The sequence below is a fragment of the Pteropus medius genome, unplaced genomic scaffold (genome assembly GCF_902729225.1).
Source record: "Pteropus medius unplaced genomic scaffold, Ma_sr-lr_union100, whole genome shotgun sequence".
Classification (NCBI taxonomy): Eukaryota; Metazoa; Chordata; class Mammalia; order Chiroptera; family Pteropodidae; genus Pteropus; species Pteropus medius.
The window spans coordinates 4,127,366-4,148,596 of NW_024342475.1; the positions used below are offsets into that span (position 1 = coordinate 4,127,366).

Consider the following 21,231-nt stretch of genomic DNA (forward strand, 5'->3'; position numbering starts at 1 on the left):
AAATTTATATGGTGTTATCAATCAATATATTATATCAATAAATTTTTAAAAAGAGACAGGTTAAAAAAAAACAAGAAGAATTCATGAGTATATACTGATAATTAGTTAGAAAGAGGAGTTCTTACAGTAGATTATTACTAATAATGGAAGAATGGGGTTAGAAAATCACATTTTGCAACCATAAGAGAAATAATTAATTCACATAAGAATCATTCATTTATGCAAAACTTAACAGGTAAAATTTTTGTGAGGAAGAGAATATTTACATTGTCTCAAAGTACTTCCTTATAAATTACTTATCAAAGAAAAACAGCAACTTCTGATTAGAAAAACCTGAAGGATGCCACCTTAAAAAATGATCAAAATTAAATGCTAAAGTTTTACAGGGACTCTGATTTAGACATTCTTATCATTATCGATGTTAAGTATTTTGACAATTTACTGGTGTTAGATAATATCCTTGATTTTAAAATATATACCTAAGTATTTAGCTATAAAGACACATATGACTTATTCTCAAATGGTTCAGAAAATATATGTAAAAGAGAGAGAGAAAGAGAGAGAGAGAGAGAGAGAGAGAGAGAGAAGGAAGCAAGAAAGGAAAGAAGGAAGGAAGGAAGTGAGGAGAGAGTAAGAGAAGAAGAAGAGGAGTGAGAGAAAAAAATGAAAAAAATGAATCTCGGATCAGAGCATGTGAGAGTTCTTTGTACTAATTTTGTAACTTTAAAATTATTTCAAAATAAAGTTAAACAATAAATATATGTTACCATGGGCCATTTAAATATATAAAATTACATTTATAGCAAGTCTATGTATGTATGGAAGCGCAGATAAATATTGCAGTATGTTATTTGTATAATTGGGGCAAAAAAGCCTTTCACAATCTATCAACACTAGACATAAATATGGACCAAAACATGTAATTGACCAGTTTGTCTCTTTCTCTGAGTCATATGGCCAGTAGCACTAGTATTAGCCTACTGACATAGAAAGATACCATTGTGCATTGGGATGCTAACATTAGAGTCCTGACCACAAGCTGAGCAAATGAGAGGTGAGAACAGATTTCTCAGGAAATAAAAAGAGAAATTCTGCCATCATTTTGAGTCTTAGAACCTGATAAAGAAAGCTCTGGTGACGAGACAGTTTTAGCCTTTCTTTCCTATTACAAAGGGTCATTTACTTCAGGCCATTTTCTTCGTATCACTCTATATAGTACAGAACGAAATGGGAAGTATTCCTCACTGGAGTCTAAAAACATGACATTGGGTATCTTTCTGTCAGTAAAATGGGATAAGCTAATGTAAACGCCTATGGTTTATAAGCAGGCATGCAGAGACACTAGAGACAAAAAGACCCAATAACCATTAACAGCATTATTGACAGTAATTGCAAATTTCCCTATTCTTATAAGTAGACTTTATTTCTGATCTCAGGCACAAATGAGAGCACTTGCTGCATGTCTGCAAGAGCTGTACCTCCGAGCTACCTGCCTGTACTTGGTCAAGTATCTCATAGACATAGCCATATTTGTATGGATCTTACAACAGACCCTACCTCCTTACTCAACTGGGAGCTTTTTTATGATATGATGATTGAATTAGATGCTGTATTCGAAGAATATTTCCAAATTATACTTGGAAATATAAATGATTACTATCTATAAATTACACTTTTTAATAACTATTTATGGCATCAAAACATTCCAGATTCATAAAATACTATCACAACCATGCATCTTTTGTGTATATGATAGAATGGGTGAGCAACTATTGTCCATGGGCCAAGTCAGTTCCACTGCCTGTTTTTGTAAATAAAGTTTCATTGGAACACAGCCATGTCCATTTGTATTATCTAGGGCTGCTTTTTCCTTGTAACAGCAGAGCTCAGTCACTGCAACAGAGATCTGATGGCTCACAAATCCTGAAGTATTTATTCTGTGGCCCTCTACAGAAAATGTGTGCCATGTCCTGCATAAACATATAATGAATGGCACACTAAATTCTGTCTTGTTGCTCAATGTGCTTATAGCCTAAAGTGTTTAGACTAAAACAAGGTTCACTTGTTTTTCTCTTGGAATTTGTTAGCAAGTGTACACAAAAGAATGACTTTAAAATATAGGAAGTCTATTAAAATAAGCACAATTGCACTATCACTAGCTATCATATTCTCATTCTAAATGTGTATTCTATCACCATAAATTACAAAAATAACAAAAAAGGCGTTATATCAACTTGAAAACACGCTATATATTATTTTAATAAAATACATAGCTTTAATGGAAGTACGTTATAAATGAAAGTTCAAATAGTTGAAAACTAGAAGCAAGATCTTTCCAGTGATAATCAATAAGATCAATTATTTCAATTCTTTCTGTCTATGTAATACTTTTGTCATTAGTCTCAGCCTTTAAGAAAACTGACAAAAATCCAAAATTCTGAGAGGCAAGCAATATAATTTCTGGTTAAAAACAATATATTGAAACTGTGCTGCTTGATTTAAGGTAAATATGTTCCTCAAACCAGAAGTTATGCAGATGTCTTATTTCCAACTCAAAGGCATCCAACTATTTCCTTAAAAGCTATCATATACTTGTTTCCCCAGGAAAGATAAATGACTCTATCTCATTTAGAGCAACTTAAAGCATAAAAGATAATATGTTTTAATTCATTGAAAAGGTTATTAAGAAAATGTAAATCACTGCAGAACTGCTATTAACAAAATAATTACTAGAGATATAGAATTATATATATATATATGTCGGCATATATAATTATACTATATATAAATGTATATAGTTTTATAAAAAGTATAGAATTATAGTTATGTATATAACTAAGATTCACTAAGTAGATGGAAGCTATAAATTGATATCGATATATACATATACGCATATATATGTGTATATATAAATTTGTATACTCATCCTACTTTGTGAGCATTAGTTCTTTATATGAAATACATAAGAATAAAATACCACCCTTAGGTGTGCTCCGGAGTCATCTTAAGTAATGGCACTCACCCTGCTGTGGCCTAAATAACTTTGGAAGTCATATTCATCTTCATTAGTCTTCACAGAAGAGCTTTTTTATATTCATAACACTAGAGTGTTAAAGGTGCTTTATATTTCTATCTACTAAAAGCTTAGTTAAATTATGGTTTCTACGAGGCTCCAAATTAAATTGTAACCAATATATAGTGTGGAAAGATCCATTCTTTATTATACTGGGCATTATAATGTAAAAGATATTTCAATTATTCTTTAGCTGGTGGCATATTTTATAGGACAATGTTCAGAGAAATAATGTGTGGCATTTTAACCATAGGAGGGGAAAACTTACTTTTCATTACAAATAGAAGATTCTGTGAAAGGGAATCTTTATTTTTTTCAATTGCTCCAACAATTTCATACATTACCTATAAGAAAAGAAAATAGCATGATTATTAATGATGAAACACGACCACAAAAATAATTTCTTTTAAAGGAACCTGACTCAGGGGAAGTTTTAAATTATTCATAAGAGAAGCGTCTTTAGGTCTTAGAGTTCACGTTACATGCAAGTCCAACGCTTTCACCTGCGTGCTCTCATTCTGCACATTAAACAAGAGACATCTCTCCTGTTCTAATTGGATCTCCTCTGATCGTGAGTTTAGTGATTCATATTCACGTAGTCTTTATTCTTAAGAACTCTAACCTGCTCAGGAAACTCACTAAACCAAGTAGAAAGACTTCATAACACCTTGGGAAAGAAGTGTGATTTCGGTTTGATAAATTTAATGGTCTCTATTAAAAAGGGTTCTTTTAGATCATCAAAACCATTAATCTGAAGTCTTTAAAATGAAGAAAACATGAGAAACAATTAATTCTGGATTATTCAAAGGACAATTTTCTTCACCATACTTTACTTATGAATACACTTAAACGACTTCATTGTCTGCTTTTATGGGTATTCCAGTCTGGCCTGGTAGATCTGATATTTGAAAAGAGACATGGTTTTATTGCCTCTCCCTATCTCAGCTAAGAGTGAACTTCAGTGTGATCCTGAGTAGTCAGATCAGCCATAAGACTTATCATTTTCAAAGGCTGCTTCTGCTTCTTGGGGAAACACGATGGGCAGGGTATCACGGTCAGGTGTAACAAGCTGCCCTTTGCTCTGGGTAGGTTAAGATTGAACCAAGGGAGGCCGCTGACCAATGAATACCATATCTTCACATCACATCCTCCATGAGGGTGTATGGGTGGTTAGACCAATATAGGCAATAATCATCCACTCCTTTGGGAATTTTAAACAGACATCCCAGAGCCAACTATCTTATCTGCAGCAAGAGGGGACTAGACAGAGAAAGAATCCATGAGAAAGAGGGTATGTGGCTAGAAAAAGGCCAGATATCCTCCAAGGAGCCTTGCTTCCTAAATAGCTTTTAAATTCCAGTGCCTGACCAAGTCATCCTTACAATAAAATCTTATTGAGGTTTTATTCTTATTGTCGAGAGAGCCTAAATGGCACAGAATTCCCAAGACATCCTGCGGATTCTCAGATTTTTCCAATATGAATTTGGATCAGAAGACTGGTTGACCTGAGGCAATGCCAAAAAAACTAAACAACTTTCAGAGACTCTTAAATCATTACCTAATTATCCAGTTTGCTCTTGCACCAGAACATGGTTTCTCAATATTAAAATGTAAGCTATATATTTTCTCACATATTATATGTTGTTGAATATGAACAATTTTTATGTTATCTAGAGTAGTAGTTCTCAACCAGGGTGATAGTGACCCCAGGGGACAACTTGTCAATGACTGGAGACATCTGTTTTTGTCACAGCTGAGGGGCTGGGTGGATAGGGATGCTACTAAACATCCTACAGTGTACTGCACAGCTCGCAATGGAGAATTACCTGCCCCAAATGTCCGTAGTACTGGGGTAGAGAAATCTTAATCTGGAGATTTGTCTTCTCTATGCCTTCCTAAATTAGAGACAACAGTGCCAAGTGAAACCACAGAAGAGAAGTCAGAACACTTCCTTCTAAGCTACTTTGAATCTATGTGAATTTTGGCAAGTCATTTAATGTCCCAGAGCTGATCCTACAGTGAAGAGTTCTCTATATGGCTTCAATTTATAATTAATTCTATTATAATTCTAATCTGTTCTTTTCATGGGAATCTGATGATTCTGAATTACACACACACACACACACACACACACACACACACACCCTTTGGACTACTTGATTTTCTCTAAATACCTTCTTGTCTGTCTTTGCTCCTGTTATGGTCCTGCTTTGTGATGGCCATCCTAACTCCTGCAGTAAAATTCCTACTGGACCTTGATGGCAGGGATTTGGGTATGTTCAGCTTTGTCTCCCTGCAGCATCTAGCCAAATTTCTTGTCCATTAGACACATTCAGTAAATATTTGGTGAAATGAACAAAAAGATTTTGTTATCTTGTGGCCCAATACAGCGTAACATTGTGCTATTCTTTTAAATTGAAGATTATGCTGATGAGTCTTTCATTATACAAACCCTGTGCTTTGGAAAGTTCTCATAAATGGCACCCTGATTGTACTTGGATATACAGAGAAAAAGCTGAAGGTAGACCATTAAAACTAAAGTTCAGAACTTCGCAGTTGGTGACTCCATCTGGCCAAGTTATCTAGAAAAAGATGTTTAACACACACATACAAGTGCAAACGTTCAATGAGGGCAGTTTGATGCTTGTAGGAAGCATAAAGTTTAGCAAAACAATTTTACTTTGTATAAAACTTAAAAATCATGAAGCAGGTGATCTTAATTTTTTTGTGATAACAGACAAACTACTTTAGCTCTTTGAGTCTTTCTTCATGTGTTAAATAATATTTTGCAAGGGTCGTCTAAGTTTTAGAGCTTCTGGCCCTATTCATAAGATATGGACGACATCGGTATTGACAGGATTTGAGTTGAAAGTTCAACACAAGTATTAGACAGTACCCAAAATAGCTTACTTTATTATATAATAATGTAATAAATAATATAATATAATAATGCAAATGACGGAGAATGTGTTACATAAAATTGGCATTAGTGGAATGTCAACACATGGTTCTAAATAATGTTTTTTCCCTCCTGGTCCCAAATATGGAATCAAGTATTTCCTCAAAGAGTCTTTGCATATTTTAGTGAAAAACTGAAATTAGAGACCACCATCTGGACCACAGAGGTACAAAATAGCATATTATTATCAGGTTAGTCAATGTTTCTAGGACTTTTCAATGGGCAGAGCTGAGAAATACGTGCCCACTATACACACATATGAAATGTTGTTGTTTTTTCATTTTTAAGATAAAATACAATCTGACTCCAAATTTGGTCTTTTAACCATGATAATTTCTTCAATCCAATGAAGTTTCACACTGGCTTTGTTAAACGTAATTTAAAAATCTAAATAAATAATATGTTTCTATGTAACCTGTACCCATCACCTTTAAATATTTTTTTAATTAAAGTTTTAATTTTGAGACAATTGCAGATTCACAAACAGTTGTCAGAAATAATAGAGATAGATCCTGTGGACCATTTACCCAGTTCTCTCCAATGATAACATCCTATAAAATCACAACCAGGATACTGACTTTAATGCAGTAAAGGTTCAGCTACTCACATCACCACATGGATTCTCCATGTTGCCCATTTATGGGCATACTCAGCTCCCCCAAACCAGTTAAACACATAGGCATGAACCTATTTCTGGGTTCTTTAATCTGTTTCATCAATCTATCTTTTCATCTCTGTCTTGATTACTAAAGTTTTACAATGAGACTTTAAGTAGACTATTTCCTCCCACATTATTATTCTTTATAAAAATTGTTTTAGTTAAAACAATTTATATATATATTTATATATATAAAATATACATATATTTTTAGAATACTGTCTGTGTCTCTATATCTAAAGAAAATTTCACTGATTTTAATAGGCATTACATTAAACCTGTGTACCAATTTAGGGAGAACTATTACTATATCGATAATTAGTAAATTGATTATTTGTTTTGCTAACGTTACATGTATCTCCTTTTATTTAGATCTTTGATTTTTTTAATCAGCATTTTGTGGTTTTCAGCACACAGATCTCTACATATTTGTTAGATTTACACCTATTTGTATTTTTATGAGATTATAAATGTTATTGTATTTTTAATTTAGTGCTCATTACTAGTGTATAGAAACTCAAGTGATTACTATATGTTTATGTTGTATCTTGTGACCCTGATGAGCTCATTTTTTAGCTCTCTGAGGTTTTTTTTTTTTCTGGTAGATTTCTTGATAGTTTACACATAGACTATCATGTCATCTACAAATACAGATTTATTTCTTCCTTTCCAACATGTCTGCTTTTTATTTCATTTCTTGCCTTCTATCACTATGCCTTCTAGCACTATGCCTTCTAGCACTATGTTTAGTAATAGCAGTGACAGCAGATATCCTTGCCTTGTTTCTGACCTTAGGAGTAAAACATTGTCTTTCACCATGGAATATAACATTAACTATAGAATCTTTGTAGATGCTCTTTATCAAACTGAGGATGTCCCCTCTATTCTTACTTTTTCTAAATCTTTTTGTCATGAATGAATGTTGAAATTCATCAAACATTCTTTTTTGCATCAACTGATATGATAATGTGAATTTTTTTCTTCTTTAGCCTGTTAATATAATAGATTACCTTGATTAATCTTCAAATATTGAACCAGCTTTGTACCCCCAGAAAAAAATGAATTATTCAGTGAATAATTCTTTTAACATATTATTAAGTTATATTTGCTGATATTTAAAGTAACTTTGCATCTATTCATGAGGGATATTGATCTTCAGTTTTCTTTCATTTGTGTGTATACTATGCTTGTCTGCTTTTGATATCAGGGTAATACTAGCTTCATAAAATTAATTAGAAAGTGTTCTCTCTTCTATTTTTTAGAAAAGATTGTATAAAGTTAATGTTAATTTTCCTTTAAGTATTTGGTAAATTCTCCCTTGAAACCACTCGGGACTGGAGCTTTCTTTTCAGGGAGAGTTAAATTACAAATTCATTTCCCTGATGGTTATTGGGCTATTTAAATTATCTAGTTCATGTTGGATAAATTGAGGTAATCTGAGGTTTTTTTTAGAAATTGATTCATTTCATCCAAATTGTTAAATTTATATATTAACAACTGGTCGTAGTATTTCCTTTAGATCTTTTTGATATCTGCAGGATCTGTAGTCTATGGTGATGTTTCCTGTTTCATTCCTGATATTAGTAATTTCTATTTTTTCTCTTTTTTCTTTATCATTCTTTTAGATGCTTGACATTTTTATGGCTTGTTTTTTTTTTTTTTAAAGAACCAGCTCTTTCTTTTATTCATTTTCTCTGTTTTTTCACTGTATTGATTTCTCTTCATTATTGCTTTCTGTTTGTTTTCTTTGCTCTCTTTTCTCTAGGTTCTTGAGGTGAGAGATAAGATTGTAATTTGAGACATTTTTTTTTAATATATGCATTTTAGTGCTACAAATTTTCCTCTCAGTGCTGTTTTAGCTATTTCTCACAGATTTGATATGTTGTGTTTTCGTTTTTATTCAGTTGACCATATTTTTTTGAATTCCCTTACTTCTTTTTTCATTCATGGTTTATATAGAAGGGTATTGTTCAGTGTCCAAGTATTTGGAGCAAAAGTCCTGCTCTCCCACTAGACCTCCTCTGACATCTCCTCCCCGCTCTAACCCTACCTCCCAGCCCCATTCCCATCTCTCTCTCAGCACTTTTCCAGAATTTTTTTACATTATTGCGAAAACAACTGACTTAGGTGACTCCTTAAGAAGGACTCATGGAGTCACCTAAGTCATCTAATTTGAAGCTGATAAATGGACTGCCTACCCAAAAAGAAGACTCTCACTCCAAAATGCATTTATTATTTTACGACGGAATTGCTTCCAAATAAAGCAAGTCTGTCTGAAAGCGTAAGCACGTTATATTCATCAGCCCACTACACCTCAGCATCAAGACCCACCTTACTGAGACCAGTGGCCTCTAGGAGGTAGAGGAGGCAACAACTACACAGAACAGAAATTATGGTAGATGCAGAATTTAGTGGGGCAAGGCCACTGGATTCCTGAGCAATTCAAAGAGAAATGAACCTCAAAGCCTACTTAAATAGACAAGAGGAATTTCTATGAAAGGAAAACCACCAAAGAGGAACTCAGTCTATCCCAGAAATTACCTTTAGCTTTGTGAGTTTGCAATGTCACTAGAATAGATAAAGTTTTGTCCTCTCAGCTGTGCCGCTTTGGAGGGACATAACGGGTGCTGTTGGAGCATTTGGAAGCAGGTTTTAGGCAGAGGTCTTTCTAGGTCATTCAGGACAGCCGTTCTGCTCTCAGCCCTACCCTTCCTTTTCTTGCTGTTTTGTTAGTTGGGAGATGAAAGGAGAAAAACTTGAAAGTTGCAAAAGATAGAGGCCAGGTTAAATGTTTTCTTTTCTCCTCTGTCTTTACATAATTGAAATTCAGATTTTATTTTTTTGCCTCTTGAAGATTGGAGATAGGGTTCATGTTTTAAGTTACAGTGTCCCCCATGCATATAATAAAGAAATTTCTATGCATATAGCCCAATATAAATCTTTAAGGAAATTGTCATGTATTCAAAGATTTCCTTTGGAATAATTTTGTTCAATAAAATTACTCCAAAGGAAATTTAGCATTTGCTTATATTTCGGCAGTTAGCAATATTCATCTAAATGCTCCAGTGTGAATGCCAAATGAGGGGTGCAATATAAACTAGGGAGCATGGCAGTATGCTGCTTTTTTGGAATTACTTGCTGTAACACTCCAGTACTGCAATAAATATAATTAAAAGATAAATTATGTTAGCTATATATAAAAAAGGGAGTATAAAACTTTCACCATGGCTATGAATCACAATTCAGCAAGGTACCTCGTTTCCTGGGTCCACAGAGAAAAGTTACGAAATACCAAACCACATGCATTTTCTTTCTGTGTGAAGGCTGTCAGGCTCGTGCTTGGCTAATCACCAAGGAAACTAAAATCTGAAGGTGGGAGAGCTCCACGGAAACAGCTCTATCCCCCATTATTGCTTTTAATTCCCTGAATGGAAAGCGAGAGCAGTTGGCTTATTCAACCTCGATAAAGAAGGTGCTGTGGTGTGCCAGAGCTGGGACTTAGTGTGTTCTTCATGTCTGCTGTCTGTCTCTGTCCGGGTGTCTGGCACACAGCAGGAGGTTTGTAGGAGATGGCGGAATGTGTTTCAAACTGAGCACCTATGCTAGGGTTAATAACACCGTCAGCGTTTCTGAAAATGTGCTTCACAGATTACCTATAGGAGAACATGTTCAGTGCATGTTTATTAAGCACTGAAAATTATTATTAAGCACAGCTCCAGGTACTAGTGACTGACAATGGTCTGCGAACTCTGTCCTCTTATGTGATGATGACAGGTTTAAAGAAAACCAGGGACAAGGTTTACAGAGAATAACTGTTTTCTTGGTATTTTAGATGTAGAACAACTATTAGAGAAGATACTGGAATATTTTTAAATTGCTAATAAGTTTAAAATGAGACTACACTGTAATTATACTCAGGCTAAACTTTTTTCTTAGGAGACTTAGCATTTTGTAAAAAGCTACAGAGAAAAAAAATTTCAAATACTTTTATCTAAGACCACAGCAATAGAAGCCAGTATTTTTCAAACACTCCTGATTATTGTGGTGCCCTTTAAGAGCTATACACAGTGCTGGAAGTTGGGAGAAGATGAAATGAATAAAAGTGTGCTAAGTAAAAAAGGCAGTGGACCAAGAATTATGAAAAGGGTACTTAGTGTAGATCCCTCCTATCAGTCTAAAAAAGCACTTATGGGACAAATGCTGTAATAATTAACTGTGGGAGCATGAGTAGCTTCTCTGAACCTCAGTTTCTTATTTATCCAATTTAATGCTGAATTGGGGCCAGTTCACACTAAAGTTTAATACTTTATTACCATAGCCCACCAATAAAAAAATACTTTTAGAGATGAGAACAAGCTATATAGAGACACAGTAAATGGGCATGGGTGGATACCATCTATGTAGATTTTCAAATTGCCTTTCATCTAGCTAACAGCAAACATTAATAAATATAATCTTCATTGAAACGGGGCTAAAAGACTGTATTTGGAAAGAATCAAAGAAAACATTTAGAATTGATCTTTTAAAAATATTTTATAAAATATAATACATGCACATTTATAAAATTTGTAAAATATTAAAAATAATAAAATTTACCTCTAATTGCTTTTCTCAAAGATAGCTTATTTCCTCCTTCCTTCCTTCCTTTCTTCCTTCCTTTTTTGCTTGCTATCTATCTATCTATCTATCTATCTATCTATCTATCATCTATCATCTATCACATCTATTTCTGTCTAAGCACACACTTTCAAAAGAATTGGACTCTGTTGCACATTGTGCTTGGTAATGCCTGTCCCTTTTACGTACTCCACTTGCTCTCTGATGAATCCCTGCCCTTGTCTGTTCCACGGTCTTTAACTTAGCCCTCCAGCTAGGGCTGCCGCTGAGGCGCTGGCATAAGACTGGCAGGCAGGATGAGGGTAGAAGCTTTGGTAATTCCCTTCCTCCCAGCAAATGCTGAATCCCTTCTCAGACTCCATTTTCATCCTACAGCGCACTCTTCATGGTCCCAGTTCTTCCATGGCGGGCTACCCTGCATCTGGCTCCCAATAGCTGTCCTTAGCTCTTGATCCTGTGATACTATCTCCTCCTTTTCTCTCCCCAGCCTCACAGAAGGTGGCTGCTCCCACTGGGGACACATCTCTAGGTCACTTCACTGTCCCGTCTGTCTCCTCAACTTTTCCTATAAAACCTATTCCCTATAATCTTTTCTTCTTGAAAATTTGGCATTGTTTCTTTTTTTAGACTAGCTCCTGACCAACCTCCCGACTTCCCAAAAGAAGTAACCTCCCAATTATTTCTTTTGTCTATTCCTGCCTTGGTGCTGACAGCTCAGATGCTTCTGCTTGCTCTGTAGCTCACGAAAGGACAGGGATAGATATCATGTTCATCACTGTTCAAAACACCTGAGGAGAGATAACGAAGCTCTTGAAGGTCTAAAAGAAAGCAAAGAGAATGACGCAGGGACTAAAAGTGGCTGATGGATGAAGACAGGCAGAGTGATAAGAACTATTAATTCTAGAAAGACTGAGTGTGAAAGGAGATACCATCTAAGCCCATGAAATGAATCATGTGAAGAGAGCAGAATAGATCTCAGCACACTTGCTGGGATGAACAGCCTTAAAAGTTAGAGAAAGAAGAAATGGAAACAATAGAGCACTGCTCTCCGGGCTAGAAGCATAAATATTACAACTATTCAATTCTTAATTCAGGCCAGAATCAGGAAACAAACAGAAAGTGCCTGAGTGGCAAATTCATAGTGTTATAGTCTTAGGAAAGCTTTTTGTGGCATCATTTACATTTGCTCCTTTGACTTCATATGGCTTAATTTTCCTTCTTTCTTACTCTTATCCAGCAAAGATTATTTATAGTTTCCAGTTAATAACACTACATTAGAATGAGATGGTTTTCTACAGCATGCACACTCATTATGAGGCAATATGTAAGAATAAACCAAATTGCTAATTCTATTATCGCATAATTAATGTATTTCTGATATGGAACTTAATATTGCCATGTGGTTAAAATGCTAAAAGTTAAAGTTTCTGTAACTTTAACTTTTCGTTAGTCTGTGTGGAATGAACAACGGAAAGCAGAACTGGGGGGTGAGGGCAGCCAAGAGAATCAGCATCACTTAGGTCATGGGAAGGGCGTCAAAGGTTCCCAGGGGAGGAGTGTCTTAGAGACTCACAAAAGCACTCAACATTGAAAAGCATAGGGTGAGTGAAACCATATTGTGACAATAACAGACAAGTTAGCACAAGAAAACAGGATGTCCTAGGCCACTGTACAGTGCTTCTTCTGTGGCTGACACATGAGGGGACTTAACTTTTAGGCACATTTGCAGTTCTGACATTATAGAGGACTAGAAGTTCTTAATACTGAATTGAGTCTGTGAGTTCCTATAAAAGCAAATAAAGAACTTTCTATTCCTGGAAAAATCTCACTGGAGTTGCCTGAGGTTTTATCTGGTTACAAGGAAAAGACTGTCCCTGCTGAATATATTTTAAAAAGTAGTGTCAGCTGAAAATAAAACTGAATCGTGATTACATCCCCCAAGTTCTGCACGTTCACCTACCAGGTACATGAAGAACAAGAGTATTAAAATGATCTGGAAGATCTGATTTCTTAAGAAGAAAGCAAATTTTATTCTTTTACCAAGGAGAGGTAAGCTGGAAGGTAAAAAATGTTTAGAAGAATGATTTATGAACACTTGATAAAAAAAAAAAAAATAGCAGCCACCAGTGCCACTAGTTTAGGTCTATTATTAACAACTTGAATCAGAATAATCACATTTAATTTTGAACAGTATTATCAGAGAAGTGCCAAGATAAATGAAATAAAGGCAGTTAGTATACATTTAAGTAAAAACATTCATTCATTCCTTTACTGATGATTACTACTTATTCTCTCAGTTAGTGTTAGGAGATGATTAAAGTGAGACTATTAACCCGGAGAGAGTGAGGAGAGTAATATGAATAGGGTACCGGGGATAAGAACGGGAGCTTTCAGATTCAAGAGATAAATAGAGGAGAGAGTGGTTCGTGTTTAACAACTGGGTTTCTGAGTTGTAAAGTAGGACAAATATGGAATATTGGTTTTATATATTTATTTACATTTTGAAGTGAGTTGGGAAGAGGAGAGTTTGGGAAGTGGCTAAAACGTTTAGTTAGCTTCTGAATCTGTTGAATTTAAGATGCCACCCAAGAAGAGATATTAAAAAGTAGATAGACAGGTACAAAAACCACAGGAGAAATAGACTGGAGATTTGGGAGTCATCACATAGATAAAACTGAATCATGACCATAAGTAGACTCCTAGGAGAAGACATAAAATACGACCCTGAGAAACTTAAGTAAACGTGCGTATTAGTCAAATTTATAATCCATCTCTCCATCATGTTATTTACATGATGCAAAATATAATCTCTTGAGAAGAAGTGGTTGGGATTATCAGGTGATAAAAATGCAAAGCTTTGAAATACATTCTAGAGTACACTACATCACATCGGAATGTATATAAAGATTGGATTTTGGCAAGAGGAATAAAAGAATGTTTTTGGCAAATATGAATATATCCAATAATTTTTCATGCTCGGTTCCACCTTTCTGTCTGAGATTTGTGGAAGAGTCTCAATTTCATGCATAGTAGTAAATCGATCTCTCTATAGTATCAATATTAACAAGCGGAGGCTTCTATTTTTTACTTTTCCATTAAGTGATTCTATTTAATAGTTTTGCTTGTTTTCATTCTGATTCATTAAGTTAATAAATATTAATAAAAAATAAGTTATTAGGAACTCATTATTGTTAAGAGTCTTTATCTAGATATATAGAATATAAATATAAACATTGCTTGAAACTGAAACATCTGGAATTTATAAAAATGCTTCAATGGTTCCTTTTAAAGAAAACAAACAAAAAAAAAGATATCAATATTCTAGAAAATCTAAAGTTCCTTATTTATAACTTTGTGTTAGCACATGAAAATAACAGAACCTATTAAATCTTAAAAGAAAGAAAAAGATTCCCTAAATGAGATTCTGTATTTTCTCTTTCTAACCAAACCCTAGGTAAGGAAACATTTCTCAAGTCTCCTACAAAAACCTATGCCAAAGGTGAAAATGTTTTAAGCACAGAGCACCAGGAACCTAGTAGTTAATTTTTATTTTTCTAAAAGTCTGCCCAAGAGGTGAACAAATACAGATGTAAATTAAGCTCTTTCGTGTGGATCAAAATACCTTTGTCAAATAACCTTTAATAGTATCATTTTTGGCTTAGACCAGACAGATTTCATTGTTATGTCTGGGGATTCTGCCTGGAGAAAAGAAAGAGAGAAATAAATGGAAGCCTCCCTATTGATTAGTCCAGCTCTTTTTTCTTTTGATTTAAAGGTTCACTTTCAGAGTCCTCTTGGGCACATATTGTCTCCCACAGATCTCTGGGGGTGAAGGGCAGCTGACAAGCTATGGATGTGTTCCTGACAAAGGTAGAATTGGGAAATCAAACAGGTCAAGATTTCTCTTGCATACATGCTGTGTAAATATGTCTAAGGACAAAGAGGTTGGCTTTCATCTGTATGTCACCTAGAATCTACTGCAGTACCAATGAGATAAAAATCTCTACTTTTCAGAGAGCTGGATAACAGCATAAGTCTAAACCAAATACATTTCAAACTTAATTTATTCAACAATAGGGGTAAATCCTTTTCAAGAAGGAAAAAGAATCAGGTGTTTTATAGACTGACCACAAATCAGTAACATCATTCTTTTCCCCACATCCTTTCTATCAGCAACATTTTAGTAATATGGTTCCCATAAAGACCTGTGGTAAGCAGTGAACATGAACAACAATGATCCGAGATTACAACTGTATCACAGAGATGTGTTTTAGGGAGACAGAAAGGGAATCCTGATGAACACAATCAAAATCCACCCGTGGAAAAACACATCTATAAGCACATTATATAAAGGGGCAGTTCTGTCATAAAATTACATCCCAGAATATGTATATAAGTTGCGGACAATGCTTTAATTTCCTTAGGGCAAGAAATACTGAAAAGATCTTTTAAAATCTACAGTAAAACTGCACACACCTGTATGCTCCATTAAAATATGAGTCATAAAGCTAAATGGTAAAGAACATAATTTTTTACAAGAATCTTTTTAATCAAGGTAAAAGTTCTTATCACTAAAACACTCTGTATTCAGTGAAAAACAGAATGTCACATTAACAAAAGTTAAAACATTTATCTAAATGTTTTCTCTTTTAATATTATATTCCCGAGAGAAATATCTCAATTTTCTGTGCTTATCTTCCACTGAAGTTTTTCAAGTGTGATAGGAAGAGCAAGGAAATATCATAATGGAGGTGGTTACATCTTCCTTATCATCTGATGAAGTGGTATTAATAACATTGTGAAAAATAAAAATAAATATTCTAAGATGACTTATACAACATTATACAGTAAAATCATATATATAAGATATAAGAATTAATAAATATATATTTTTAACTAATCAAAGACATTTTACCACTAACTTAATTTGAACAAGTTAATTAGGTCCCTAAAATTCTCGTGTGAGAATATAGCCAGTTGATTAGATCCGCGAAATATTTTTTGGTCTTCAATATCTGTGATGCGTGAGTTCAAAATTTTGCTGAATATGGTGGTATTCCTGAATTGAAAGCTATTGTTAGGGAAATACGACTCATATATTTGAGGCAAACATCTCAAAATAAACATATTTGCATTTATTACTTGCTTACTTAACCTTCAGAACAAGGTTACGAGGTTCATAGTTATATTCTCCTTAATTACAAACTTCATGGGTGTGTCAGCTGAGAGTCGGTGTCCTCCTGAAAGTCCTAGCAATGGAACCCCAGTGTGTCCCAGTGCATCTTCTCTTTCCACTACACCGAAAGGGTTCTATGACTACAGACATTAGACACTTTAAGAATTTTACCACATATGATGGTGGAGAGAAAAAAGCATATGAGACTTGAGGAAACTGAGCCATGGAATTTTGACCTACTAGGCTACAGTGAGTTGAACAGTGTACCCTCAAAATTCATGCCCATCCAGAACCACAGAATGCAACCTTATTTGGAAATAAGATATTTTCAGAAATAATTAGTTAAAATGAGGTCATACTGGATAGAGTAGGCCTTAAATCCAATGATTGGTGTCCTTAAAGAAGATGAGAGGACACACATAGAAGGAAGGTCATGTGAAGATGGAGGCAGAGATTGGGATGCTGTGTCTAACTAAGCCAAGGAACGCTGATTGCTGCAAACACCAGAAGCTAGGAGCGGCTTGGAACAGATTTCTGTCAGAGTCTGCAGAAGGAATCAACCCTGCTGACACTTGATTTTGGACTCTGGCCTCCAGAACTATGAGAGAATAAATTTCTGCTGTTTAACACCGCCCCCCTGCCCCACCCCGAGTGTATGGGCCTTTGTTATGGTACTCTCAGGAGACTCATAAATAACTACAATCTTTGGTGAGTCACTAAACTTCACCAAGGCTTACTTAACTGAAAAACTGACATAGTAACATTTATACACAAGGCTGTGGTGAAAATGCCTCAGTACTTTGTAAATTAGAAAATGCAGCGAAACATCGGGCATTATTATTGATCAGAGAAGGCAGAGATCAGTGAAATTTGAATTAGGCCAAGACTTTGATCCTTGGAAAGATGGATAAAATTACGACAGAAAGAGGGTGTTCCAGTTATGAGAAAATACATGAGAAAAATAGAAACGGAGAAATGTAGGGATCACTTTCAAATTAATTAAGTGTGGTAAAGAAATTCTACAATGTTATGAGTTAAAACTGCTCTTCTCATCTGTAAATGCTGAACCAATGAACACTTGTATTAGTTTCCTAGGACTGTTTACCAAATGACCACAAACTAGGCGCCTCAAAACACGACAAATTTATTATCTCACAGCTGTGGAGGCCAGAACTCTGAAATCAAGCATCCTCGCTCTCCCGGAGGCTATAGGAGATGCTCCTTCCTTGCATTGTCCAGTTTCTGGTACCTCCAGACATTCTTGGCCTATGGCTGCATCACTCCAATATCTGCCTCTATGGTCACAAAGCCTCCTTTTCTCTCTCAAATCTCTCTCTGCCTTACTCTTATAACGGACTTATAGTTCCCCCAGATAATCCAGGATGATCTCATCTCAGGCTCCTTAAGTTAATTATACATGCAAAGATCCTTTTTCCGAATGAGATCCCATTCACAGGTTTAGAGATGAGCACATGGATGTATTTTTTTTTGGGGGGGTAGGGGGACACCATTTAAACCAGTACAGAGAAAAGGAAGATAAAACAGATACATTATCTTAAGTGAGAACAATATCACCAACTTGATTTATGTAAACCATCAAGGCCAATCATAATATGAAACATTTATCTAAGATGCAAAGGTAATCACATCATGCTACAACTAAAAGATCACCATAAACAACTTTCAGACAAAAAGACCTAACAAGCATACATCGAAGAAGGTCAGATACATGTTATATAAATATAATACAGCTTTTAATTTTGATTTCTCTTTCCATTAATTTAATTTTTATTACTTCATTTTGCTTTACTATCTCTTATTCTATTCCCTTTACTTATATTAAAATTTAAGAACTTCAAAATACTATTTCCCATTAAAGTTAGTTCAGAATCACCTTAATGGAAATTAAAATTTCCTAAGAGCCCAGGTCTTTTGCCAAATAATAATTCTTATTTCCTCTGAGATTCTTAATTTTAGAAGCCAATAAAATTAGACACACTTCTGGATTTAATGCTTATCTATCATTTAAATCACCAGAAGAAGTTTAATAGCAATTCCTAAAACAGGTAATTCCCTATATGATTTAAAATTTGCTAAAACAAATAACAATAACAAAACATGACTCACAGTCATCTTTAATTCAGATTCATGCTCATTAATGAGACCCTGTTAATATTTCATGCACAGCCTCTTCCCATTTACTTGAAAATATTTCTGTAATGGAGATTAGAAAATATACCATGCTCCTATGAGTAATGAAAAATTCAAATGTGTTTAGGAAAGCTCTTCTGTTATAAAGCAAATAATGTTGCTTAAACGTTTCTAAAAGGACCTCTGAGCCTCTGCTCCAAACAAGCTTTAGAAGCATGGGAAGGTCCCACAGTCAGAGAAGGATGGGTGAAGCCATCCTGATGGGGCTGGATGTCAATATCATCACCAGCAGTAATGATTATTCCTTCCTATGAGATGCAGTGAGCTTTTACTAACAAAACCAGGTAAACTTGTCACAGTGTAGTAAGTAGAGATGAGAAAGACTCTCTAACTCATCCATCTGGCCAAAGAAGAACCTGCAAAGCAGCCCAAGAACCCCAGAGCTATGGGACTCGCCTTTGGGATCAACTTTATCACCAAAGAGCTATTCAGGAATATTCACCCTACTGTCCAAAATAGACTCTGCATGCTGATTTTAATCCAATTAGCTCCTTGCTACATCTCTTGATTTATAAAATGCAGAATGTGCTGCTTTTCTTGAAAATGCAATAGCTCAAAATTTAAGTACATGTACCTACATCTGATGACTAGAATGGCATATGGCTTGACATATTGTCACAAATTACATATAATCTATACTGTAATATGTGAATGAGTCCTTAGGGAGTCCTTGGGCTAAGACTCATTAGTACATCTCAGTGAATTGAAAGATTTTTTTATAAAACTACAAAACTGACTCCAATTATGGAAAATCCTGCCTAAAATATAAAGGTGCTTTTATAGGAAAATTCATGAATCCACGGGGTTTTGGCTCTATGGTAACTAATCAAATGTTTTTCTCTGCTTTGCTTTATTGCTAATAGAACTCAGTTAAATACATTCATTAAAACTATTCACTGTTCTTTCCCCAAGTTTGTCTAAAACAATTGAAATGGAAACTTCATTAAGTGCTTAGAGAACAATTTTAAAAGCAAACATAAACTACCAAAACTTGGTCTCATTCAATTTAATACAATTAGCATTTACTGTATATCTAATACCTTTCCAAAATACAACAAAAACAGACTTACAAGATTGGTCAGGTATATACTGACTTCAGATATCTCCCGTGAAACTTACAGAAAAATAATTTTCCAAAATCATTAGTTATACTTTATTGTATTTTTTTGAATAAATCCTATAGATTCAATAAATGCTAATATAGAAAATCATAAATTTAAAAATCTGAATATAGGACTAAAATATTGTGACTGTTACCAAGAACTTTGAAAGCTAAATGGAAGAATTAGGAAAGCTCAGCAAGAGCAATGTGTCATTAGAGACCAAGGCTAAGGTCACCCACACACACTCTTCAGATTCCTAATTCCTATGTATAAATGTGAAGTTGGACAGTGAAGAATGCAGATAAAAAAATAGTTCATTAAAAAAATGATTCATTTGAAATATGGTGTTGGAGAAGAGCTCTACAGATACCCTGGAAAGAAAGACGAATGAGTGGGTCTTAGAGTAAATTACGCCTGAAACATTGCTGGAGGCAAAAATGACAAAATTAAAACTGTCCTGTCTCAGGCACATCATGAGAAGGCAGGGTTCTTTGGAAAAGACAAATACTGCTGAGAAAAATAGAAGGCAGAAAGGAAAGAGGAAGACCAAATACGAGATGTATCGATCCCCTAAAGGAAGGCATGAATAGGCGTGAGTCTACAGGAGCTGAGTAGGTGCTGAGGACAGGACACTGGACATCGCTCATTCATAGAGTCACCAAGAGTTAGAGCTGACTCGATAGCATGTAACACACACACACAAATCTCTCAAACGTAAAAGAATAAACTCTGAGAAAGTTATTAACTGTTATATATAAAATCTTCCACTGACTTCCTCTCCACATCCACTAAATACTCAAGCCATCATATAACATCTTTCTACTATAACTTCTCACAAAGATGCCCCTTGTCCTGTCTCATCCCAGAGCATTTCCTGTTGACCCCTCCTCCTCCTTCTTTTCTCTAGGTTTCTTTGATTCTTCTCTTTCCTGCTAACTGTTTTTCTCCATCTTCTCCATGTTCTTTCTGGATGCAATGATCAAAATACACATTTCCAAAAATATAACTGTTTCTAAAAAACAACCAACCTCTTTCATCCCAGTGTCATGTATTGTTAGCAACCTATTGGGAATTCTATTAAAACCTCAAATTTGAAACATCTAAAACTGAATACCTTTCCTTCTAAACTGCCTCATTCTCTAGGATTTCCTCTCTTAAATGGCATAACACGACCATCCAGCAGGATGAAAAACTGCAGTGTCATTTCAAGTTATGTCTCCTCCCTTGCTCCGTACACCCAGTCAGTCTCCATCTTCAGTCTCGCTTCCTGATGAAGGCCTCCGATGCGGTCCACTGTCATCGCTCAAATGCAGCCCTTGCTTGAGTTTCCATAGCCCCCTTTCCTTTTTTTGCAATTCATCTAGATTATGCTTCTCTTACTTCATCCCCTACCTTGTCTAAAAACATCTGATGCATTAACGCTGTCAAGAGAAC

At 35.0% G+C, this 21,231-nt stretch overlaps 1 protein-coding gene across 8 annotated transcripts in view; it reads right to left on the reverse strand.

Moving 5' to 3' along the window:
- MYO16 (myosin XVI) overlaps positions 1 to 21,231 on the reverse strand; it is a 513,348-nt gene that overhangs the window by 137,747 nt on the left and 354,370 nt on the right. For all 8 annotated transcript variants that reach the window (XM_039866287.1, XM_039866291.1, XM_039866293.1 and 5 more), the window contains one exon: positions 3,342 to 3,417. In XM_039866287.1, coding sequence (XP_039722221.1) covers positions 3,342 to 3,417 — 76 coding nt within the window. The remainder of the gene's footprint in view (positions 1 to 3,341; positions 3,418 to 21,231) is intronic.